Source organism: Bos mutus, chromosome 22, assembly GCF_027580195.1.
Source record: "Bos mutus isolate GX-2022 chromosome 22, NWIPB_WYAK_1.1, whole genome shotgun sequence".
NCBI classification, from domain to species: domain Eukaryota; kingdom Metazoa; phylum Chordata; class Mammalia; order Artiodactyla; family Bovidae; genus Bos; species Bos mutus.
The window spans coordinates 48059297-48077312 of record NC_091638.1 but is presented as its reverse complement, the minus strand read 5'-3'; the positions used below and the strand labels follow the sequence as shown (position 1 = coordinate 48077312).

The 18016-nt window shown below is 56.7% G+C and overlaps 1 protein-coding gene across 7 annotated transcripts in view; it reads left to right on the top strand.

Moving 5' to 3' along the window:
- The first annotated feature begins 223 nt into the window (after positions 1-223).
- PRKCD (protein kinase C delta) overlaps positions 224-18016 on the top strand; it is a 30482-nt gene continuing 12689 nt past the window's right edge. For 4 of the 7 annotated variants that reach the window (XM_070359018.1, XM_070359017.1, XM_070359015.1 and 1 more), the window contains exons 1-3: positions 225-453; positions 3906-4018; positions 17683-17816. In XM_070359018.1, coding sequence (XP_070215119.1) covers positions 17702-17816 — 115 coding nt within the window. In that variant the 5' untranslated portion in view covers positions 225-453; positions 3906-4018; positions 17683-17701. Of the gene's footprint in view, positions 454-1285; positions 1441-3905; positions 4019-9811; positions 9970-13263; positions 13376-17682; positions 17817-18016 lie in introns of those variants that run through there. The other 3 variants (XM_070359013.1, XM_070359012.1, XM_070359014.1) reach the window with 3 other exon arrangements.

The window sequence follows — 18016 nt, the reverse complement described above, 5'->3', positions numbered from 1 at the left end:
GTAAAATGAGGCCCCTTCTGAGGGCCCGTTCGTGCCCTAAGTGGGGCGAGGGGTGCTCGGGCCGGCGGAGAGGCCCAGACACTGAGGGGCGGGCCTGGGGAAGCCTAGCTGCTGGACCCCCGGGGGTGGCCGGTGGAGGCGGGGCCTCGGAGGGGCGGGCCCAGGGCGGGGGCGGGCCGAGACTGGGGCCGGCACCTGGGTGAGGTCGCGCCGCCCCGCCCCCTTGCACTTCCGTGTGCCGCTGCGCGGGAGCGGGAGGCGGCGGACCTGGAATCTCTTGAGCGACCCCCGGCGTTCGCCCGCCGCGCCGAGGCCCGGGTGGTAACTCACCGGCCGCCGGGCCCGTCCGGGTCTGGCGCGCACCGACCCCTTCTCCGCGAGCGCTCCCGGGAGCCGCGCCGCGAGCCGGACCCCAGCCACCGCGACCCCTGGCGCCTGGCCCTGCGCCCGGAGGTGAGTGCGTGCCGGGCCGTAAGATCGGGCCGTAGGATCAGGCTGCCCCGAGGGCGCGCCGCTCCTCCCTTCCCCTCCCCGCTCCGGTTCCCGTTTCCGAAACTAAGAAACTGAGCTGCGGCCGGCGAAAGTCCCGCCGAGCTCCGAGACCCGCCGGTGCCTCCGTAACCCTGTCGGTCAGTCTGGCCCTTTGTCCAGCGGTGGAGGCCGAGGGGCTCTCATCCGTCTGCTCTCGGCCCCTCTCTACTCGTGTCTCCAACGCCTCTGAGGGTCCTCTCATCTGTTCCAAATTTCTCGAGCTCTCTGTCCGTCCATCCGTCCCCACTCCTTCAGTGTTCCCCGCCCGCCTCTCCCTGGTCCCCATCTGTCTGCCCTTTGCCCTCCTGGCTCCCCATCACCCCATCCGACCCTGCCTCTGGCCACCCTCTAGATCCTGTCCTGTGGGAGCTGCGCCCCTGGCCCACGCTCGCCGCCCCTGCCTGTCCGCCGCCTCTCTTTTTTTTACCACGGGGCTGAAACCAGGCTATCCACTGGGCCTCGCCTCCCGCCCCTGGGACCCTGCCCGGCCCAGCCGCCGCGGCGCCTCCTCTTCGCTTGCTCTCTTCTTTCAGTCTCTGTGTCTTTCTCCCCATCTGTCTCCGGGCTGGGCGTGGCTCCAGTCTCCACCATCCCCCCCATGCCATTCCCTGCTCCCCCTCCTCTGGTGGTCCCTTCCCAATCCAGATGCTTCCCCTGTAGGGGCCCAGCCAGGAGAGGGGAAGGGGTGGAGGAGAAGAGAGGTCAGGCGATAGAATTGCCCCACTTCCCCAACTCCTCTGTTTGTCCTTGTCAGGGAGGGGAGAGCCCACTGAGCCCCCCACTTGAACCCGGTGAGAAGGATTTGGAGTGAGTAGATTTGGAGTAGTGACATTCCTTTCTCTTCTGGCCCCTACACTATGCGCCTGGACCTTGTCTTCTTGTGCTCAGTTGCCTGTACCTATCACGTAGGTATGTTGTATATCTGTGTCTCCTTGTGTATTGTTTGCCCCCAGGTCTGGGACTTGCCCCTGTGTGTCCTTTTAAACATGTGTGACTTGCCTGTGTGTATGTGTGTATGTTTGTTTGGGTGTCCTGAAGCTCTTTGTGCTCTTTGCAGCTATGTATGGACTGTTTTTTGTCACCAGACTCCCCTCTATGTGTTGGGATGTGTGCCCATGTGCCTGGAGGGTCCTGTGTTGCACACTGGGTATGTCATAGTGACCCACATACAGCCATCAGTGTTGGTGTCAGCCCCCCAGGCTCGTGTGTGTGTGTGTGTGCACGCGCACGCACTTACATGTTCTCTGCACTGAGCTGCTGTGACCAGGCTGACCTGGTCACTGAGGGAGGTGACTGGTCCCTTGGGTTTCCTCGTTCCTGCTGTGGACTGAGCTGGGGTGTGGTGGACAAGCCAATAGAGGGCAGTTGTACTTGTGTGTGTGTGTGTGTGTGCGTGAGAGAGAGAGAGATGTGGAGGTGTTTGGACAGTTGTATTTGGCTGTAGGGTGGTATGAGGGATCTCGCGTGTGACAGGAGTTTGGCTGGGGGCGAGGCTAAGCGAATGGCTGGTGGGAGACTCACACTGTGACTATATGAAATTGTGCGGATGTGTGCTTGGGGAGTCACTGTGATTGTGGGGAACCGAGAGTGCTTGGGCGTGGGTGTCAGTAGCAGAAGGAGGTGCAACAAGGTGTATGTTGCCTATGCCCTGGGGTGGCAGTGCTGAGAGGGAAGGTAAGAGCTCTTGTGTGTGCGCGCGCACGTGTGTATGTACATGTGGGAGGTCATGAGGTTGTGGATGTGCATGTGACACACTCAAGCCCAGCGCTGGCTCCTGGGAAGATGGGGAAAACCCTCCATCTCTCACCTTCCTCCACTCTCTCAAGTTCACAGACACCCTAAGTCACAGTGTTGTGAGCAAGACCTTGGGCTTGACCCAAGAAAGATTTAAGCTTAAATACTCACTGTGCCTTTTAAGAACAAGAGCTGGGAACTAGGCCTCTCTAAGGCGGTTTCCTTATTTATCTGCAGAGTGGACAAAGTTGTGAGGACCAGAGGTCCTCCAGCCTTGGTCCATAGTGAAAGCTCAGCAGATGCTAAGTCTTGTTTGGTGAACACTTACCTGCCCTCAAATGTTGTCATCATCATCATTGTTGTTGTTTAGTCACTAAGTCATGTCCGACTCTTGCGACCCCATAGACTGTAGCCCTCCAGTCTCCTCTGTCCATGGGATTTCCCAAGCAAGAAAAATGGAGTGGGTTGCCATTTCCTTCTCCAGGGGAATCTCCCCCCACCCAGGGATTGAACCTGTGTCTCCTGCATTAGCGGGTCGATTCTTTAAAACTGAGCCGCCAGGGAAGCCCCTCCGAACTGTATGGTCCCCATTCTCCTGGGAGCTGGAGCTGCTAAAAGCCCAGATAGCCCCAACCCAACTTCCTGCCTGTGATGTAGCTCTTGCCCCCTCCCATCCGCTTGGAGGGAAGAGACCCTACCTGCATCCAGCCCTGTTGAGGCCAGCCCACATGATACCCTCCACCAGTCTCAGCAGCAGAAATGGTGCTGGTGGAGGTGATTTGGAGTTGTGACCGCAGGGTACTGACACCGTTTAGCTGGCACAGCTAATTGGAGTTTAAAATTAGAAATAACTTGAAGTGCAGACAAAAAGATAAAACTCGAGGGTGCCTCGGTCCCAAGGGAGTGGTGATGGGGGTCTTCAGTGGGAGGAGGGGCTCACATCTGGGAAAGAGAATCTTCTGTGGAGACCTGGACTGGCCTGCAGAGAAAGTGCTTAGACCTTTCAGCCAGGAGACCTGGGGTATCCTGCTGCCTTTGCTGTTACTTCCTTCTAGGATCTCCCTGGGCCTCTGTTTTTAAAGCTGTATAATGGGCACAACAGTAATGAGAGAATCACCTGAACTAGAAGGTACAAAACAAAGAATGAAGAAGTGTCATTATTCGTTTGGCACTCCAGTGAGTTCAGTACAGCAGCTGGCACACCACATCACTGGAACCTCACAACCACTTGAGACATTGCCCCACTTCAGAGATGAGACAAACTGAGGCTCAGAGGAATTGCCCCAGGCCATAAAGCAGTGGTCCCTGATTGAACCGTAGGCCTCCAAGCCCACAGGGCAGGCTCTTGAAGATGAGAGGACTGGGGACAGCTTTTTTGCTGTGTCTGTAACCCGGAAATGCTCCAAGGGCTAAGACATAGTCTTCCAACCCCTAGCATGGAGTAGACACATAGCCGGTGCCCTGGAAAAGATGACCCCAATACCCCACTTCACAGAAGAGACAGCCAGGTCCAAAGAGGCCAAGGTCTCAGAACCAGACGAGGCTGACCCAGGCCTGTGTCGGCCATGCTGGGGCTGACAGATGGGGAAAGCCTGTTTGGTGGTGCCTACCGGCTCAGCTGTTTTCTCTTGCTCTTGCAGATCTGCTGGGGACTGGCCCAGGTGAGGGCACAGGCCTACTTCTGGTGGTGCTTGTGTGGCAGTGGTGGCCTCGGCAGCCAGGACTAGAGGCTGCGGGGATCTGGGAGCCTCAGGTAAGACTGGGTCCTTTTAGGCAGGTGGACAGATGGACAGTGTACAGGGATGGCCTTCCACTTTGGGCTTCTCCCCTTCTGCCCTGGCCCTGGAGTCGGTATGGGGTTGTGGAGGTGGGCGGTGGCGCGCACACAGAGTCCTTAGTCTGTGTGTGGGGTCTGGGTGCCCAGGGAGGGTAGCAGTTCACTCTGGCCCTGAGAGCTCCCTGCCGTGAAGTGGCTTCTGACCCAGGGAAGGCTTTGGCCTTGAAGCTCAGAGACCTGGGGCCACCGGTGATTGGGTGCCAGGAGTGGTGACACTGCTGGCCGGGCAGAGAGGAGGCGTTGTTTGAGCCAGAGTGAGAGCAGATGTATCCGCTTTCCATGGTCCCTTTCTCTGCCTCAGGCCGTCCTCATCATCACACAGGGAAACTGAGGTTTGCCCTGGGCCTTCTAGGGGTTGGACACAAGGTCTCCCAGCTCCTGGCACAACCAAACTCTCTTCCACATACCCAGTTCACCCTGGCCTTTCTGGGGCCAGAGGAGAGCCCTGAAGTCCCCGTCTGCAGCCCCCAGATTCAGGGTGCGCTGGAACTCTCTGTGGAATGCCGGGAAGGCTGTACTCTATCAGGTGCCTTATAAAGCTCAAAGTTCCCTCCTTTGGGTCACACTTGCCCCCTTCCACCTGCATTACAGTACAGAAGTGAAAGTTACCCTTTGGGTGTCCAGAGTCCAGTGAACAGGATCCTTGGGGGCACTGGGGGCTGCTGAGGGTGGCAAAGATGTTCTTTCCTTCAAAGAGTCCTCCCAGATCAACCCCTCAGTCCCACCCCCTTGGCTCTGGCACCTACAGATCTTGAGGGTGAAAAGACGGTGGGGGCTGGGGTCCCCCTTGGAGGGAGGGCAGGACATCAGGGCCCTGGCTCCTGGAGTGGGAGTGGGGGCTAAACAAGGGCAGGGTCTATGCTGGGTCTTCTGTTTATTCAACCTTTCCTCAAACTTGGTGGGAAGGGAGTGACGTGTCCTTGGTTGGCTGGGGAACTCTGCTATGTGAGGTCAGGGGGCCATTCCCGCCCACCACTGAGCCTCATTCCCTAAGAAGTCCAATTAATTAACCTTGAAGCCAGCCTACTTTCTGCTCTCAGAGGTCACCTACCTCACTAGCATAGGCATATAAACACACACAGGGATACAGAAGCTGAGCTGCACTCTGCCCCCATACCCGCAAACCCGCGAGTGCCTGCACACGCACCACACATGCGCACACATGAACACAGGTGTTCACATGCACTCACTGGCAGGCACGCTCAAACACGCACACAGACGCTCACCCGCTCACCCAGTCATCCGTGCACTCAGACGCCTGCCCACACATACCACACTGTGCCCATTCTGGGTCAGAAAGGGGTGGGGGCGGCGGTCCTTGGTCAGCGTCACAGCTCAGCCTGAATCTGGCACTGAAGGTGAGGTTTGAGGTGTAACTGTGACCACAGGCACTCCAGGGGACAGCGCCACCCTTGGAGGTGAGCTTTGCCCAGACATTTACCAGTTATCCCGCCTGGGCCAGGCCCCCAGGCTGACCGGGCTTGACGTTGCGGGGGGAGGGGGGATGAGTGCGGGGGAGGAGCCATGTCAGCTGTGCCGTTTGTGGCTGCTGCCACAGAGGAGGAAGTGGGCTGTCTGTGGTCATGGGCCCAAGGTGCTCACAGGCGGGTGGGCGATTCTATCAGCTTGTCTGTGCCCTGCAGTGTCCACGCCTGGTACAGGCAGAGTTGCTGGGCCCCGGGGACTGGGAGGCAGGCAGGGGACTTCTCCTGGGGCAGTCTGTGCACTTTCCAAGGCCCGGGCCCAAGGAGAAACCGTCTGAGGTGTTTCCGGAGGCCCACTTCCTCTGGGCTGCCCAGGAAGTGGTTTTAAAGTGGGACTGACCAGCTCTCCATCTGCGGCTCGCTCCGCCCCAGCCTGGCCCCCGAGGAGAACAGTGTCTGGACAGTGGGTTAGGTCGACCGATCGGGCTTTCCTCGGCCACGGCTGGCCAGCCCAGGATGGAGACTCAAGGAGGGGAATGGGGGTGCTGAGGCCACAGAGTCCCCCGCAGCCACCATGACCCCAGCTCCTCCTTTCCTCCAAGCTGTAAGCCGAGGCTCAGAGCACAAGCTCTGGCAGGAAGGGCACCTTGTGTGTGAGAGATGCTGGGCTGCATCTCTGGGATTAGGCAGCCCTAAGCAGCTATATGAATGGACCTGGGCAAGTGGCTTTGACTCCCAGTGACTCAGTGTCCCCCTCTGACACCTCAGACCACAACGGCATCCACCTTTACTGGGTTGTGCTGGAAACAACAGATGATATATGCAAAGTAGCCAGCACTGTGCCTGGCACGCTGTTCATGTTTAAGGAGTAGCAGTGGTTTAGTCGCCAAGTTGTGTCCGGTTCTTTGCACCCCCACGGATGGTAGCCCGCCAGGCTCCTCTGTCCATGGGATTTCCCAGGCAAGAATACTGGAGTGGGTTGTCATTTCCTTCTCCATGAAGAAGTAGAAACTGTAGTTATATAAAGCATGCAGCTCCCGGTTCGTGGTAACTGTTTGAAGAACAGCAAGTGGTACTGATGATGGGATTATTATCGGCTGATGGCCTGGGCACAGGCCCAGTATCACAGGGCCAAGTGGCTGCGGAGCCTGACTGAGAAGCCACCGATTCTGCCTCCAGTGGTAACACTGCAGGATGGGGAGGGTTCTGTTGTTTCAATCTGTTCTGGGTCCTCCTAGGAGAAGAACTCCAGGGTGGAGCAGCTGTGCCCACTCAACGGCCCAGCCCTCTCCTGCTCTTCTCCCCCTCACTCCCTTTCAAAAGGAGAAAAACAGATCTCCTGACAAATGGATGCAGGGAAGGGAAAGGCAGGCACAGCTGCCTGCTGCCCCCACAGGCCTCCCCCAGACCTCTCCCCTGCTCTGGCCCCCTGCGGGACATGGGGCTTGGAAAAGCTGAGGCTGCTGGTGTGGGAGTGGCTGCTGAGCCCTGCTGCCAGCCTATCTCCACTTGGGACTCTTGAAGTCGGTCTTTGGGCTGGGGAAGGAGGCGGACATGGGGACTGATGGAGCCTGGAGGGGTGGGGAGAGCTGGAGATCCCCTCACACACATTCATGCACACATCCTCACCAGGTGGCAGCTGGTGGCAGGACCCTGCCTGTCCCAGGGACACGCAGAAGGTCAGCCCTGTGAAGGGGTTGCTGAGCTTCGGCTTTCGCTAGCGAGTGGTAAGGGGCTGGGGGCCTCAAGTGTTGAGTGGTAATGATGACATTGCAGTAGGCAGAGGTCAGAAGCCTGGAGGGTGGAGAAGGGCAGGGGCCTGGGCTGGGAGTGTAAGTAAGGGTCTCCTGAAGGTTTAGGAGTGAGACTTCTGCAGGCGTCGACAGATCTGACTTCAAATCCTTGCTTGATATTTACTGGCTGTGTACTGAAGCCAGGGACTAGGCTGCTTGAAGGCTCAGTCATCCCATCTGTGAAATGGGCAGATCCAGGAGTGTGCATCAGAGACCTGAATGATGAGAAAGAGCCAGTGTGTGTTTTGGGAGAGGAGCAGGAAGACGAAACAGTGAGTTCGGAGGCTCCTGAGCAGAAAGGAATGTGGATGTTTAGGGGACCAAAAGTGGCTTGCCGGGGTTGGGGCTGAGGAGCAGGGTGGGGTATGGCCAGGAGCTCAGGGAAAGGGGCCTGGGAAAACTGGGCCTTAAACAAGGCGTGACAAGATCTGCTGCACGATCTTAGGAGATCTCTCTAGTCACTGCGGCAGAGGGACCTTGGAGGTTAGAGCAGAGGTTGGAGGGCAGTGAGCAGGCTGGTGCAGGCCTGGGGAAGGCGATGGTGCTGGGATGGGGTGGTGACGGAGAGAAGAGAGGACTTCAGGACAGATAGGAGGCAAAAGTGATAGCCTTGCTGTAGGGGGAGGAAGGGGAGGGTGGAAACGACCCCCGGGTGTCTGACCTGAGTGCTGTTGCTGCTAGGAGACCAGGGCACTTGTATGGGGAAGGTGTTTGGACGTATTTGAGCACCTCCAGATGGTGGAGTTGGGGATATTACAGTTCAGGAGGGTCTGGGCTGAAAGCGGAAACTTGAGACGTAGCACGTAAAGCCGGGACTGAGGGGAGGAGAGAGTTCAGCAGGCCTTTGGTGGGCAAGTCCAAGAGGCCCTGGTTATAGGACTGGGATGCCTGTCCCTCGAAGGTCCCTGCCAAGGTGCCCATGAGGGCAGGCTTGTGGTGGCTGAGCCACTGTTTTCACAACAGCCCCGGAAGCTTTGGATCATGTCTGTGTCTGTGTTGGGTAAACAGGTGCACTGGAGTAGCCAGTCGCCAAGGCCCGGGGCTGGAACAGGACAGGCCAAGGTCCCTGTCCGCTAGGGGCAGGCTGTCAGGGCTGGGATGCGGGGGTCGGGGAGACAGGAGGAGAATTGCAGGGTCGTTCAGTGTCAGAGCTGGAGAAAGCTGAGAGGTGTCCATTGTCAAGACAGGGGGACTGAGGTCCTGAGAGACAGTAGCTAGCCTGGGGTCTGCTAGTGGACTCAGCTACCTTTGCCCAGCCTGGGCTCTTCTCAGAGCAGCAGAGCAGGGGATCACGGGGCTGTGTGGCTCTAGAGAACCCCTTTCCCCACTGATCCAAGGAAGTTTGGAGGCCCCTGTGACTATAGGACAGCTGGAAAGGGGCGGTGGGGCAAGGACCTGGTGCGAGGATGACAGGCCTGACAAGGATGCCACCGCAGCTCTCACACTCAGCACCGCCTCCCGGGCAGGCCACGATCACGCCCTTCACAGACAGTGCCAGAGCGCCTGGACCAAGGTCACAGGGCGCCCAGGGCAGACATGGCCTGAACTAGACTTGCCAGCCTAAGCCAGCCCACACCCAGCCCCTGCTCTCCACTTCTTCTGTTCAGTGCCTGCCATGGGATGGCACACCGCAGTCCTGCCTCCCTCCAGCTTGCTCCCCATCACTAAAGTGGGGAGGCATCCTCGGGGCCCTGCTCGCCTCCTGGTGCTCTGCTGTGCTTAGTCGCTCAGTTGTGTCCAACTCTTTAGGACCCCATGGACTGCAGCCACCAGGCTCCTCTATCTGTGGAATTCTCCAGGCAAGAATACTGGAGTGGGTTGCCATGCCCTTCTCCAGGGGATCTTCCCAACCCAGGGATGGGACTCAGGTCTCCCACATTGCAGGCGGATTCTTTACCATCTGAGCCACCAGGGAAGAGATGGAGGCAAAAGCCTTAGATGGCCATCTCTCCTTCTTCTGAACACAAAGGCTACTGTCGACAACCAGGAAAACCACAGGGACTCTAGGAAGAGGTGCACTGAGAGAGGGCTGGGGAGTGGTCTCTGGGGGCTGGCAGAGGAGCCATTCCCTCCATCTAGCACTGGCCCTTGTCTCCCTCAAAGCCAGACACGCAGTTCTGGGGCTGGAAACAGAGGTCTCCTCTCTGTCGCTCTGGGGACCACCCCATTGAGTTCATGGTTTTGGGTGAATTACCCACTATCTCCTTGTCAGTTTCTTCCCAGTGAGTCTGGAGGTCCTGAATGGGGTGCCTGCACAGCTGCTCCACCTACACAGGAGCACCGGCCCTTCTTCTGTGCACCAGGCCTGTATCTGCACCTGTGACCCCCAGCCTGTTCCCATCCTCCAAGGACCTCCCCTCTTAGAAGGAGGAAGGCTACCCAGGGAGGAGCCTGACCGGCCCACTCCTTCCTCTGTGCACTTTGGACTTCGCCCGGGGCGGGAGGGACTTTCTCCACCTCCCTCAGTGGGGGAAACCCAGCCCGCCTGACATCCAGGCCCTTCCCTCCCCTGTCCCCTGCCACTGGGCCCCAGCGGCTGCAGCAGAAAAAGCCACGTTGGGACTTTCTGGTGGCGGCCCCTCGTCAGGCACATGTGGGTCCTTCCCGGCTTGTGAGTTGATCTCTGCCTGCCTGGAGCGTCTCCGTTCCGGTGTGTACCTTGTGTGTATGCAGATCTCTCTGTGCTGTTGGATGAGGGTGTGAATGTCCCGTGTGATCTGTGTGGGCCTGGTGTCTGTCAACACGTGAGAGCCGCTGCAGGGGGGTGTGTTTCTCAGTGTTTGTGCTACTCAGTTGTCATAGGAGTGTGTGAGTGCCTATGGTTACAGCTGTGCCCGTGTAAGGGTGAGGGTGTGTTCACTGCAAGCAGGGCTCCCCACATGTAACGCTGTGTTTGCTTTGGTGGGTGTGCCCATGTGTGCACATGTGACGTTATTCCGAGAAAGGCCCAGACGTACCCCCTAGCCCGGCTCCTCACAGAGGCCCCCTTGTTCTCAGTCTGGCTGTGAAGGGGCTCTTGTTCCTCCCTCAGGGGTACCTGGGGCCCTCCCTCTGGCTGAACCCAGGGCCTCCCCAATCCTAGGGCCAGCTGAGTGATTCAGGCCCGTACCACCCAGGTGCTATGCACCATACATGCCGGCAGGGGTGAGTATGAGCCAGTACCAGCCAGTGTCCCAAGACCTGCCCCTCTAACCCTTCCATACCCTCTGGCTAGGTGGCCCTGTGTCACACTGGGCATCTTCCCTGTTGAGGCCCTTCCTGACGTCCTCCCACCAACAGGCCCCTTTGGCCCCCGTTCCACCCCAGCCCCTCTCACTGCCCGAGCGGTGGTCATGTCCTTCTCTATAATGACATGCTTGTTTGCATGTCCTCTGTCAGGCTGTCCCATGGGCCTGGTGTGTCTTGTCACTGTGGTGCCCACTGGCTGGGTCTGAGGAGGGCTGAGGGTGACCTGGGGCCAGGCTGGGTGTTGGAGCCCTAGAGCCAGCACGCAATCACGTGCAGAATCTTGTGTCCCTAGGCACGGGTGTTCCTGCGGGGGAAAGCCAGGTCTTTCATTGGTTCTGAGGGAATGACAATGGCAAAAAATTGAGTTGTGCTGCCCCAGCTTCTCCTCTGATTCTTGTCCGAGGGCTGGGTTGACCTGCAGTGGAGGTGTTTAGTGTCTCCAGGACAGTCAGATGTGTGGCTGGAGCTGGGAAGGCTGAGCTCCAGGCAGACGCCCAAGTCCTCCGCTGAGTGTGATCCCAGACACCTACCCGGGGAACCTGCCAGGGCCTGTGAGGTGGAGGAGCTGCTGACCTCCTGGAAAGCGGGGAAGAAAGGACTGGACTTCAGAGCGATCTTTAAGGATATGTAGGAATTCAGGGGGACATTCTGGCTGAGGAAACAGTGTGTGCAAAAGCACAGGGGAGCTTCAGATGGAGGCACGTGTTCACAGAGTGGCCAGGGGGTAAGATTTGAGGTGGTGAGCAGGCCAGGGCCAGGCTGAGAGGCGGGCCTTCTCCAGGAGGTTCCAAGCTGTGAGAATGGAACAGGGAGGGACCGGGAGTGGTGACAGTCAGGAAGGGTCACTGGGGAAGAGGAGGACAGTCCACAGTGATTGGAGTCTCAGCTGGGGGATAAGGTGCTAGTCCTGACCTGGAGTGGGGGGAACATGTCTCCTGCTCTGGGCCTTGCCCATGACCTGGGACCATGGCTGGTCCTCCTCCCAGGATGTGGGGGCTGGGGACACGGGCACAAGGGGAAGGCCCTTGGAAGATCTTTGCTAGCCCTTCCCTCCCCCGCCTCCTTTTCTTGCTGAGCCCATTTCCTGGGTTGTGAAACCCCTGTGGCCTCTTTAACTTGCTTCCGTCTGGGAAGGCCATCTGGGGAAGCCAGCCTCCCAGCTGAACTGCTGCCTGCCCGCCTGCCTGCCTGCCTGCCTGCCTGCCCTGCCTGGCAGCTTCTGCCACGCCCAGCCCCCTCACCCTGTTGTAACCCTACTGGGGCAAACCCTGCTCCCTGCTGCCATCACACTGTCTCTCTCGTTCCTTCCCTTCCATTACCTGGGCTTCCTGGGTCCTCCTCCCTCCGGTCACCCCTCGGGACTGATGTGGCCTGGACTTTGCGCTCCTCTCAGGCAGGATTTGCACCCCCAGAGGTCCTAGGCCAACACTGCCCCACTTTGCTTTGCTGCTGCCACCACCCGCCTTGACTGTCAGCAGGTGGTGCCTTTTGTGGGTAGGTGGCAGGGCTGCCCCGAGCTGGGCAGGTGTGTGTTGGGAGGGAGGGTGGCATGGGAAGGGAGTATTTCTTACTCCTCAGGGGTCCGTTCAAGGGAGCCAGAGCCTAGGCTCACCAGAGCCTCATCTGATCCTGCTCACCCTTGCTTTGCTTGACCTCAGCCTGCCTCCTCTTGTTCTCCTGGCTGACTTGGAGAGGGACTCTCCCTTTATGTTCTCACACTATCCCCCAAAAGTCTGCCCGAGGCCTCTCTTCTCAGGCTCTGCTTTGGCCCTCGGTCCAGCAGGCACCCCTCTGTGGCCTGTGAAGCAGAACCAAATGCCAGGGAAGGACTAGGGTGGAAGGGAACCAGCTGAATCTAGAGACCAGAGAACCTTAATGACAGGACCCCGTCCTCAGTTTCCCCCTGTGTATAAAGAGGAGATGGACAGGTCAGTTTCTGAAGGCCCAGCTCTTGGGAGGTATTTTGGCTTGATGGGTTTTATTTTTCACCTCTAACAAAATGGTTACACGTGATTGTTGTAGAAAAAGGAGAAAGCTCATCCTTGTTCCTGAGAACGCCCCTTGGGCTGTGTTCCTATTTGCCCCCTTTACTTACTGGAACACACTCACCCTCACACACACACAGGAAATGTATAATGTACACGACCGTCCTCCGTGCACCAGTAACTTCGGCTGGCGTAGTCACTCTGGTCACCTTGAGGTCGGCCTTGCCCACTGCCCCTGACTGGCTAGGAGCAGGTTTCCACCTCCCTGGAGGAGGCAGGCTGCCTGCTCTGGCCTGGCCCGGTACCACCTTTCCTTACCTGTGGGCTGTAGTCTAGGGCAGGGTGGGGAGTAGGGCCAGCAAGCCCTCATCCCCTGAGGCTGGGATCCAGTTAGGTCTTCCCCAGGTTTTGAGAACTGGAGTCTGGCCCAAGTGTCTGGGGTGGGAGAAGTAGTAGCAGTTCAGGAGTCTGTACCCACCTTCTTTGTACAGTAGTAGGGGGCTCCCCAAGGTAAGGCCTGGAGGGGGTTGGGTGGTCAAGCATAGGAGACTTACCTTCTGGTCCCCTCACCCCCTCCTTGTTTTCTCTACCCTCACGGATGTGTTCCTGTACACTGCTCCCAGCACATTTATCTATCTCTACCTTTGTCCCCTCTTGCCCTTCATCTCCTCTTCCTGACATGGCAGACCAGGAAGAACGTAGGCCGCAACATCAGATAGGCCTGGATTCAGATCCTTCTTCCAGCACTTATTAGCAGTGTGATCTTGGGCAAATCACTTAGCCTCTCTGAGCCTGTTTCTTCATCAGCAAATTACGCACCTCTGGGATCTACACAAGGATAAAGTGAGTTAATTCCATTAGAAGCTTAATCTGTTGTGTGTTGGCCTCAGAAAAGGATGAATTTTTTTTCTAATTCTAATTTATCTTTTTTTAGCTCTTTTTAAAAAAATTCTTAATTGGAGGATAATTGCTTTACAGTGTTGTATTGGTTTCTGCCATACATCGACATCAATCAGCTATGCATATGTCCCCTCCCTCTTGAACCCTCCCTCCCATCCCATCCCATCCCATCCCATCCCAGGCCACCCCTCTTGGTTGTCACAGAGCACCAGGTTGAGCTCCCTGTGTTATATACCGAATTCCCACTGGCTATCTACTTTACACGTGGTACTGCGTATGTTTCAACGCTACTCTCTCCGTTCGTCCCTCTGTCCTTTCCCCACTGTGTCCACAAGTCTGTTCTCTGTGTCTGTGTCTCTATTGCTGCCGTGCAAATAGGCTCATCAGTACCATTTTTCTAGATTACGTATATATGCGTTAGTACACGATATTTGTTTTTCTCTTTCTGAATTACACTCTGTTTTACAGGCTCTGGGTTCATCCACCTCCCTAGATCTGACTCAGATTCATTCCTTCTTATGGCCGAGTACTATTCCATTGTATATATGTAAACAACTTCTTTATCCATTCATCTGCTGATGGACGTCTAGTTGCTTCCACATCCTGACTGTTGTAAATAGTGCTGCAGTGAACACTGTGGTACATGTGTCTTTTAGAATGGTTTTCTCAGGATACATGCCCAGTAGTGAGGTTGTTGGGTCACATGGTAGTTTTATTCCTAGTTTTTTAAAGAAATCTCCATATTGTTTTCCATAATGATTTTATCAGTTTATATTCCCACCAACAGTATAAGAGGGTTCCCTTTTCTCCATACCCTGCCCAGCATTTATCGTTTGTAGATTTTTTGATGACGGCTCTTCTGACCAGTGTGGGGTGATACCTCATTGTAGTTTTGATTTGCGTTCCTCTAATAATACGTGATATTGAGCATTTTTTCATGTGTTTATTAGCCATCTGTATAGAAGGATGATCTTTTTTTTTTTTTTTTATAAGTGAGGGCGCTGATTCACACCCAGGCCCTTTGACTCCAAGTCCAGTGCTCTCTGCTTCATAGGGTTGCCTCTATTGTGGGCTAGAGAAGCAGAAGAGTAGAGACAGGTGGTCGGGAAGGGTCTGGCTGGCTTCGGCTGGCTCCAAGGAGCTAGTCCCCATGGAGGCCTATGTGGAGTCCAACCCCTGCTGCCTACGGGGGCCTGCAGAGCAGGGATGAGGTTGAGCCAGCGGCCTTCCTTTGGGGCCTGTGGACCTAAGCCAATTTGCATGAGGGCTATAAATAGTTGGCTCACCTTGTTTTTGTGCCATCACTCCACCCCCTGGCCTTTCCACCGGTGTTGAGAGGCTTTGCAAGGTAGGTGAGTGACTCTGGCTCCGCTGTGCAGGGAGACCCGGTGTGCCAGGGCCCAAGACCTCTCTTAGGGTCTCATGGCGAGATCGATGGAAGATGATGTCTGCTTACAGTGTCTTTCTTCCTCTGGGGATCCACACAGTGCAGTTGGGGTGGAGATGGTGTTGGGAACCTGGCTGGGGCCCGTGCTCTAGTTTTAGTCCTAGGTAGTTGGGGCTAGGTGACCTCACCCTGGGTTACTGCCAGGTAGCCCCAGGGCAGCCCGTGGTCCTCTTCTTCATGACACTGCGGTCGGACTGTGCAGGTTTGGGGCCAGGACAGGGCCCACTGTGGTTGTGGTTTTCCCTCCGGTGGCTTCTAACTGACTGCAAGCACCAGCTGTTCTGAGTGCTGCAGAGCTGGAGGGCAGACTGATGACTCTGTCTCTGCCATGGTCCTGTGGACGGCTGGCTCCTGCTCGGTAACCCAGAGCCCATGGGCCACCTGGACTGGGCCCTGAGGGGAGATGGGGATGGGGGCGGGGGATGAGGAGCCAGCCTGCAGGTGCTGAGCCCGTTGGCCACTTCAGGATAAGCAGCTCTGTTCCTGGAGACTTGAGTTTTCCTCTCTGAGAGGTAGGGTCAGGTATCTCCAGGCTACTAGGAACCTGGAGACCTGGATGTGGTGATATTAGTGTACTTTGTAAGCTATGAAGGATGGTGCACAGAGGAAGGAGGGATGCTATTAGCAAGAAGGGGTGATGGTGGCAAGAGGCCCCCATCTGAGTCTTGTGGGGTTGCTGTTGGCTGTACAAGTTCTCGTCAGTGCAGCAGCCCTCCAGCAAGGCACTGTGCCTCATCTGGGGGATGAGGATGACCGAGACTTGGGCCCCTCTGCCAGGATGGTTTATCCTGTTGGGAAGCCTGAGGCTGAGCCATGTGTGCTGAGGGTCAGGCCCTGGAATGTGGTTGCAGACACGAGGCAAGTGTGTGCTGCGTAGGGGTCATGCTGATCCTTCCGGAACCCCAGACCACACAGGGTGACAGGATGAGTTCAATAGCCTTTTGCTTAGAAATTTGAGACCCTCACCCGGGCTCCGACATGCACTCCCAGCCAGGCCTGTGCAGCTCACTGTCCAATGCAACACTGTGTACCCACCGCCTGTCACGCACTCACACATCCTCACAGGCACACACATCTCCATGGCCATGGAGTCACACCCGCATGTACGCCCCCGCCTTCCCCTAACACCAGCTTGCATACTCATGCCTGCTTGGGGCCCAGGGAGGAGGCGGCAGCAGCCCACAGATGGCTTTCCCTCCCTGCCTGCTGAGAGGTCAGTGCGGCTGGTCTCAGACGTGAGCTCACACACCCACGCTCACTCCTTCTAAGTAGGAGCCAGGCCCGGGCAAGGGACATGGTGGAGTCTGTGCTGCCTGGTCCCTCTTCTATATTCTAGTGGCTGGCTTCAGAGGACTGGCTGGACCATTGGGCTGGGCTGCAGGCTGAGGTCAATGTTTCCTGTGAGCTCATCTGGGCTTGGAACTCCCAGCAGGCCTGGCTCCTGCTCTGCAGCCATGTGGAGGAGCTAGGGGAGACATCCCAGGGCCAAGGTGGTGTCTTAATCTGCCTCTGTGCCATCTAATGTTCAGGATGGAGCAAGGCTGTGTATATGTAGATATACATGAGTGAGCATTCCTGCAGCCATGGTGGTGGAGCTCTCCCCTATGGACCCTGGACCCAGAGCCAGTGTCTGGGCAGGTGTATGAGTGTGCACCTGTGGCTTGCACAGCTGAGCATCCTCCACGATGACAAGCCAAAAGACCCTCAGGGTCACCTGTCATGACCATTGATTTGAGGAACTGTGAGGAATGGGGGTGTGTGGGGCCAACATGTGTGGTATAAGAAGCAAATTCAGCATTATGTTTAATATTAAAATAGTTTTATATTTGGGAAAAAGTTAACTTAAGAGTGCAGGCAACTTTCCAGGTAGGCAAGAGGCACCAAGGGGCTCGGGTTCAGAAGTGTCAGGCATACCGATCTGGGTGGGGCTTTTTACTACCCTGGTTCCAGATGAAATGGGGACTTAATTAGTAGACTCTCAGCTTTAGGTTCTGCTTCATCCTCAGGATTTCAGTTTCCTGTGGGAAAAGTGGGGGTAATCATCTTGACCCTGGTTGTCTACTTGGGTGCCGTGCTCAGTCGCTAAGTCATGTTGGGCTCTTTGCGACTCCATGGTCTGTAGCTCACCAGGCTCCCCTGTCCATGGGATTTCCCAGGCAAGAATACTGGAGTAGGTTGTCATTTCCTTCTCTAGGGGATTTTTCTGACCCAGGGATCGAATTTGTGTTTCCTGCATTATAGGTAGATTCTTTACCACTGAGCCATCAGGGAAGCCCTGTCTGCCTAGGTAGTTACGGGCAAAAAACAACTATGAAAACCAAGGTGGGCTGCAAGGGGCAAGGAGGATGGGGTATTGTCCTTCCCATCTTGGCTGCCACTGAGGTGCTGGAGCCCAGCGTATACTAGGTACCTGCACGTAGTAGGTGCCCAGCCATTGGCTGTTAAAGGGGGCATTGAATGACTGACTCTCCAAATAAATGAGATGGAAGTCACAGGCTCACATGTCTCCAGGGCCCGGGTAGGATTTGGAGAGAAGTGAAAGCAGGGCTTTGAACTAGAGTGAACTGGCAGGGGTGCTCAACCAAGGGGGCGGTGCCCCCAGATATTGCCCAGTGGGCCTGATGTCACACCTTCCAGTTTCATCGGAAGTCACCAATCTCGTCTTATGTAAAACTCCATTTTAATGTTGGCAACTAGGACTAGTGCCTTTTAAGCACCGTGTGGGAGCTCTGAGGGGAGTGGCAACCTGACCACCCTCTCCAGGCTGTGCCTGCTGCCTGCCTCAGGTCTTCTGTCTCCACAGCCCCACTGCAGGCCCCAACATGGCACCGTTCCTCCGCATCTCCTTCAACTCCTACGAGCTGGGCTCCCTGAAGGCCGCGGACGAGGCAAGCCAGCCCTTCTGTGCTGTGAAGATGAAGGAGGCTCTCAGCACAGGTAGGGCTGGAGGCTGGACCCCACCCACGCTGCAGCCACTGGCAACAGGGAATTGCCAGTGGTGCAGGGAACTCAGAGCCAGGAGGCGACGGCAGTGGGAAGAACTGTGTCTTGTTCTCCTAGAACTTTTGAGGGATCCTTCTCTTCCTTGTCCTCATCTCCCTGCCCAGCTCACCTGGCAGTGCAGGACACTAGAGACT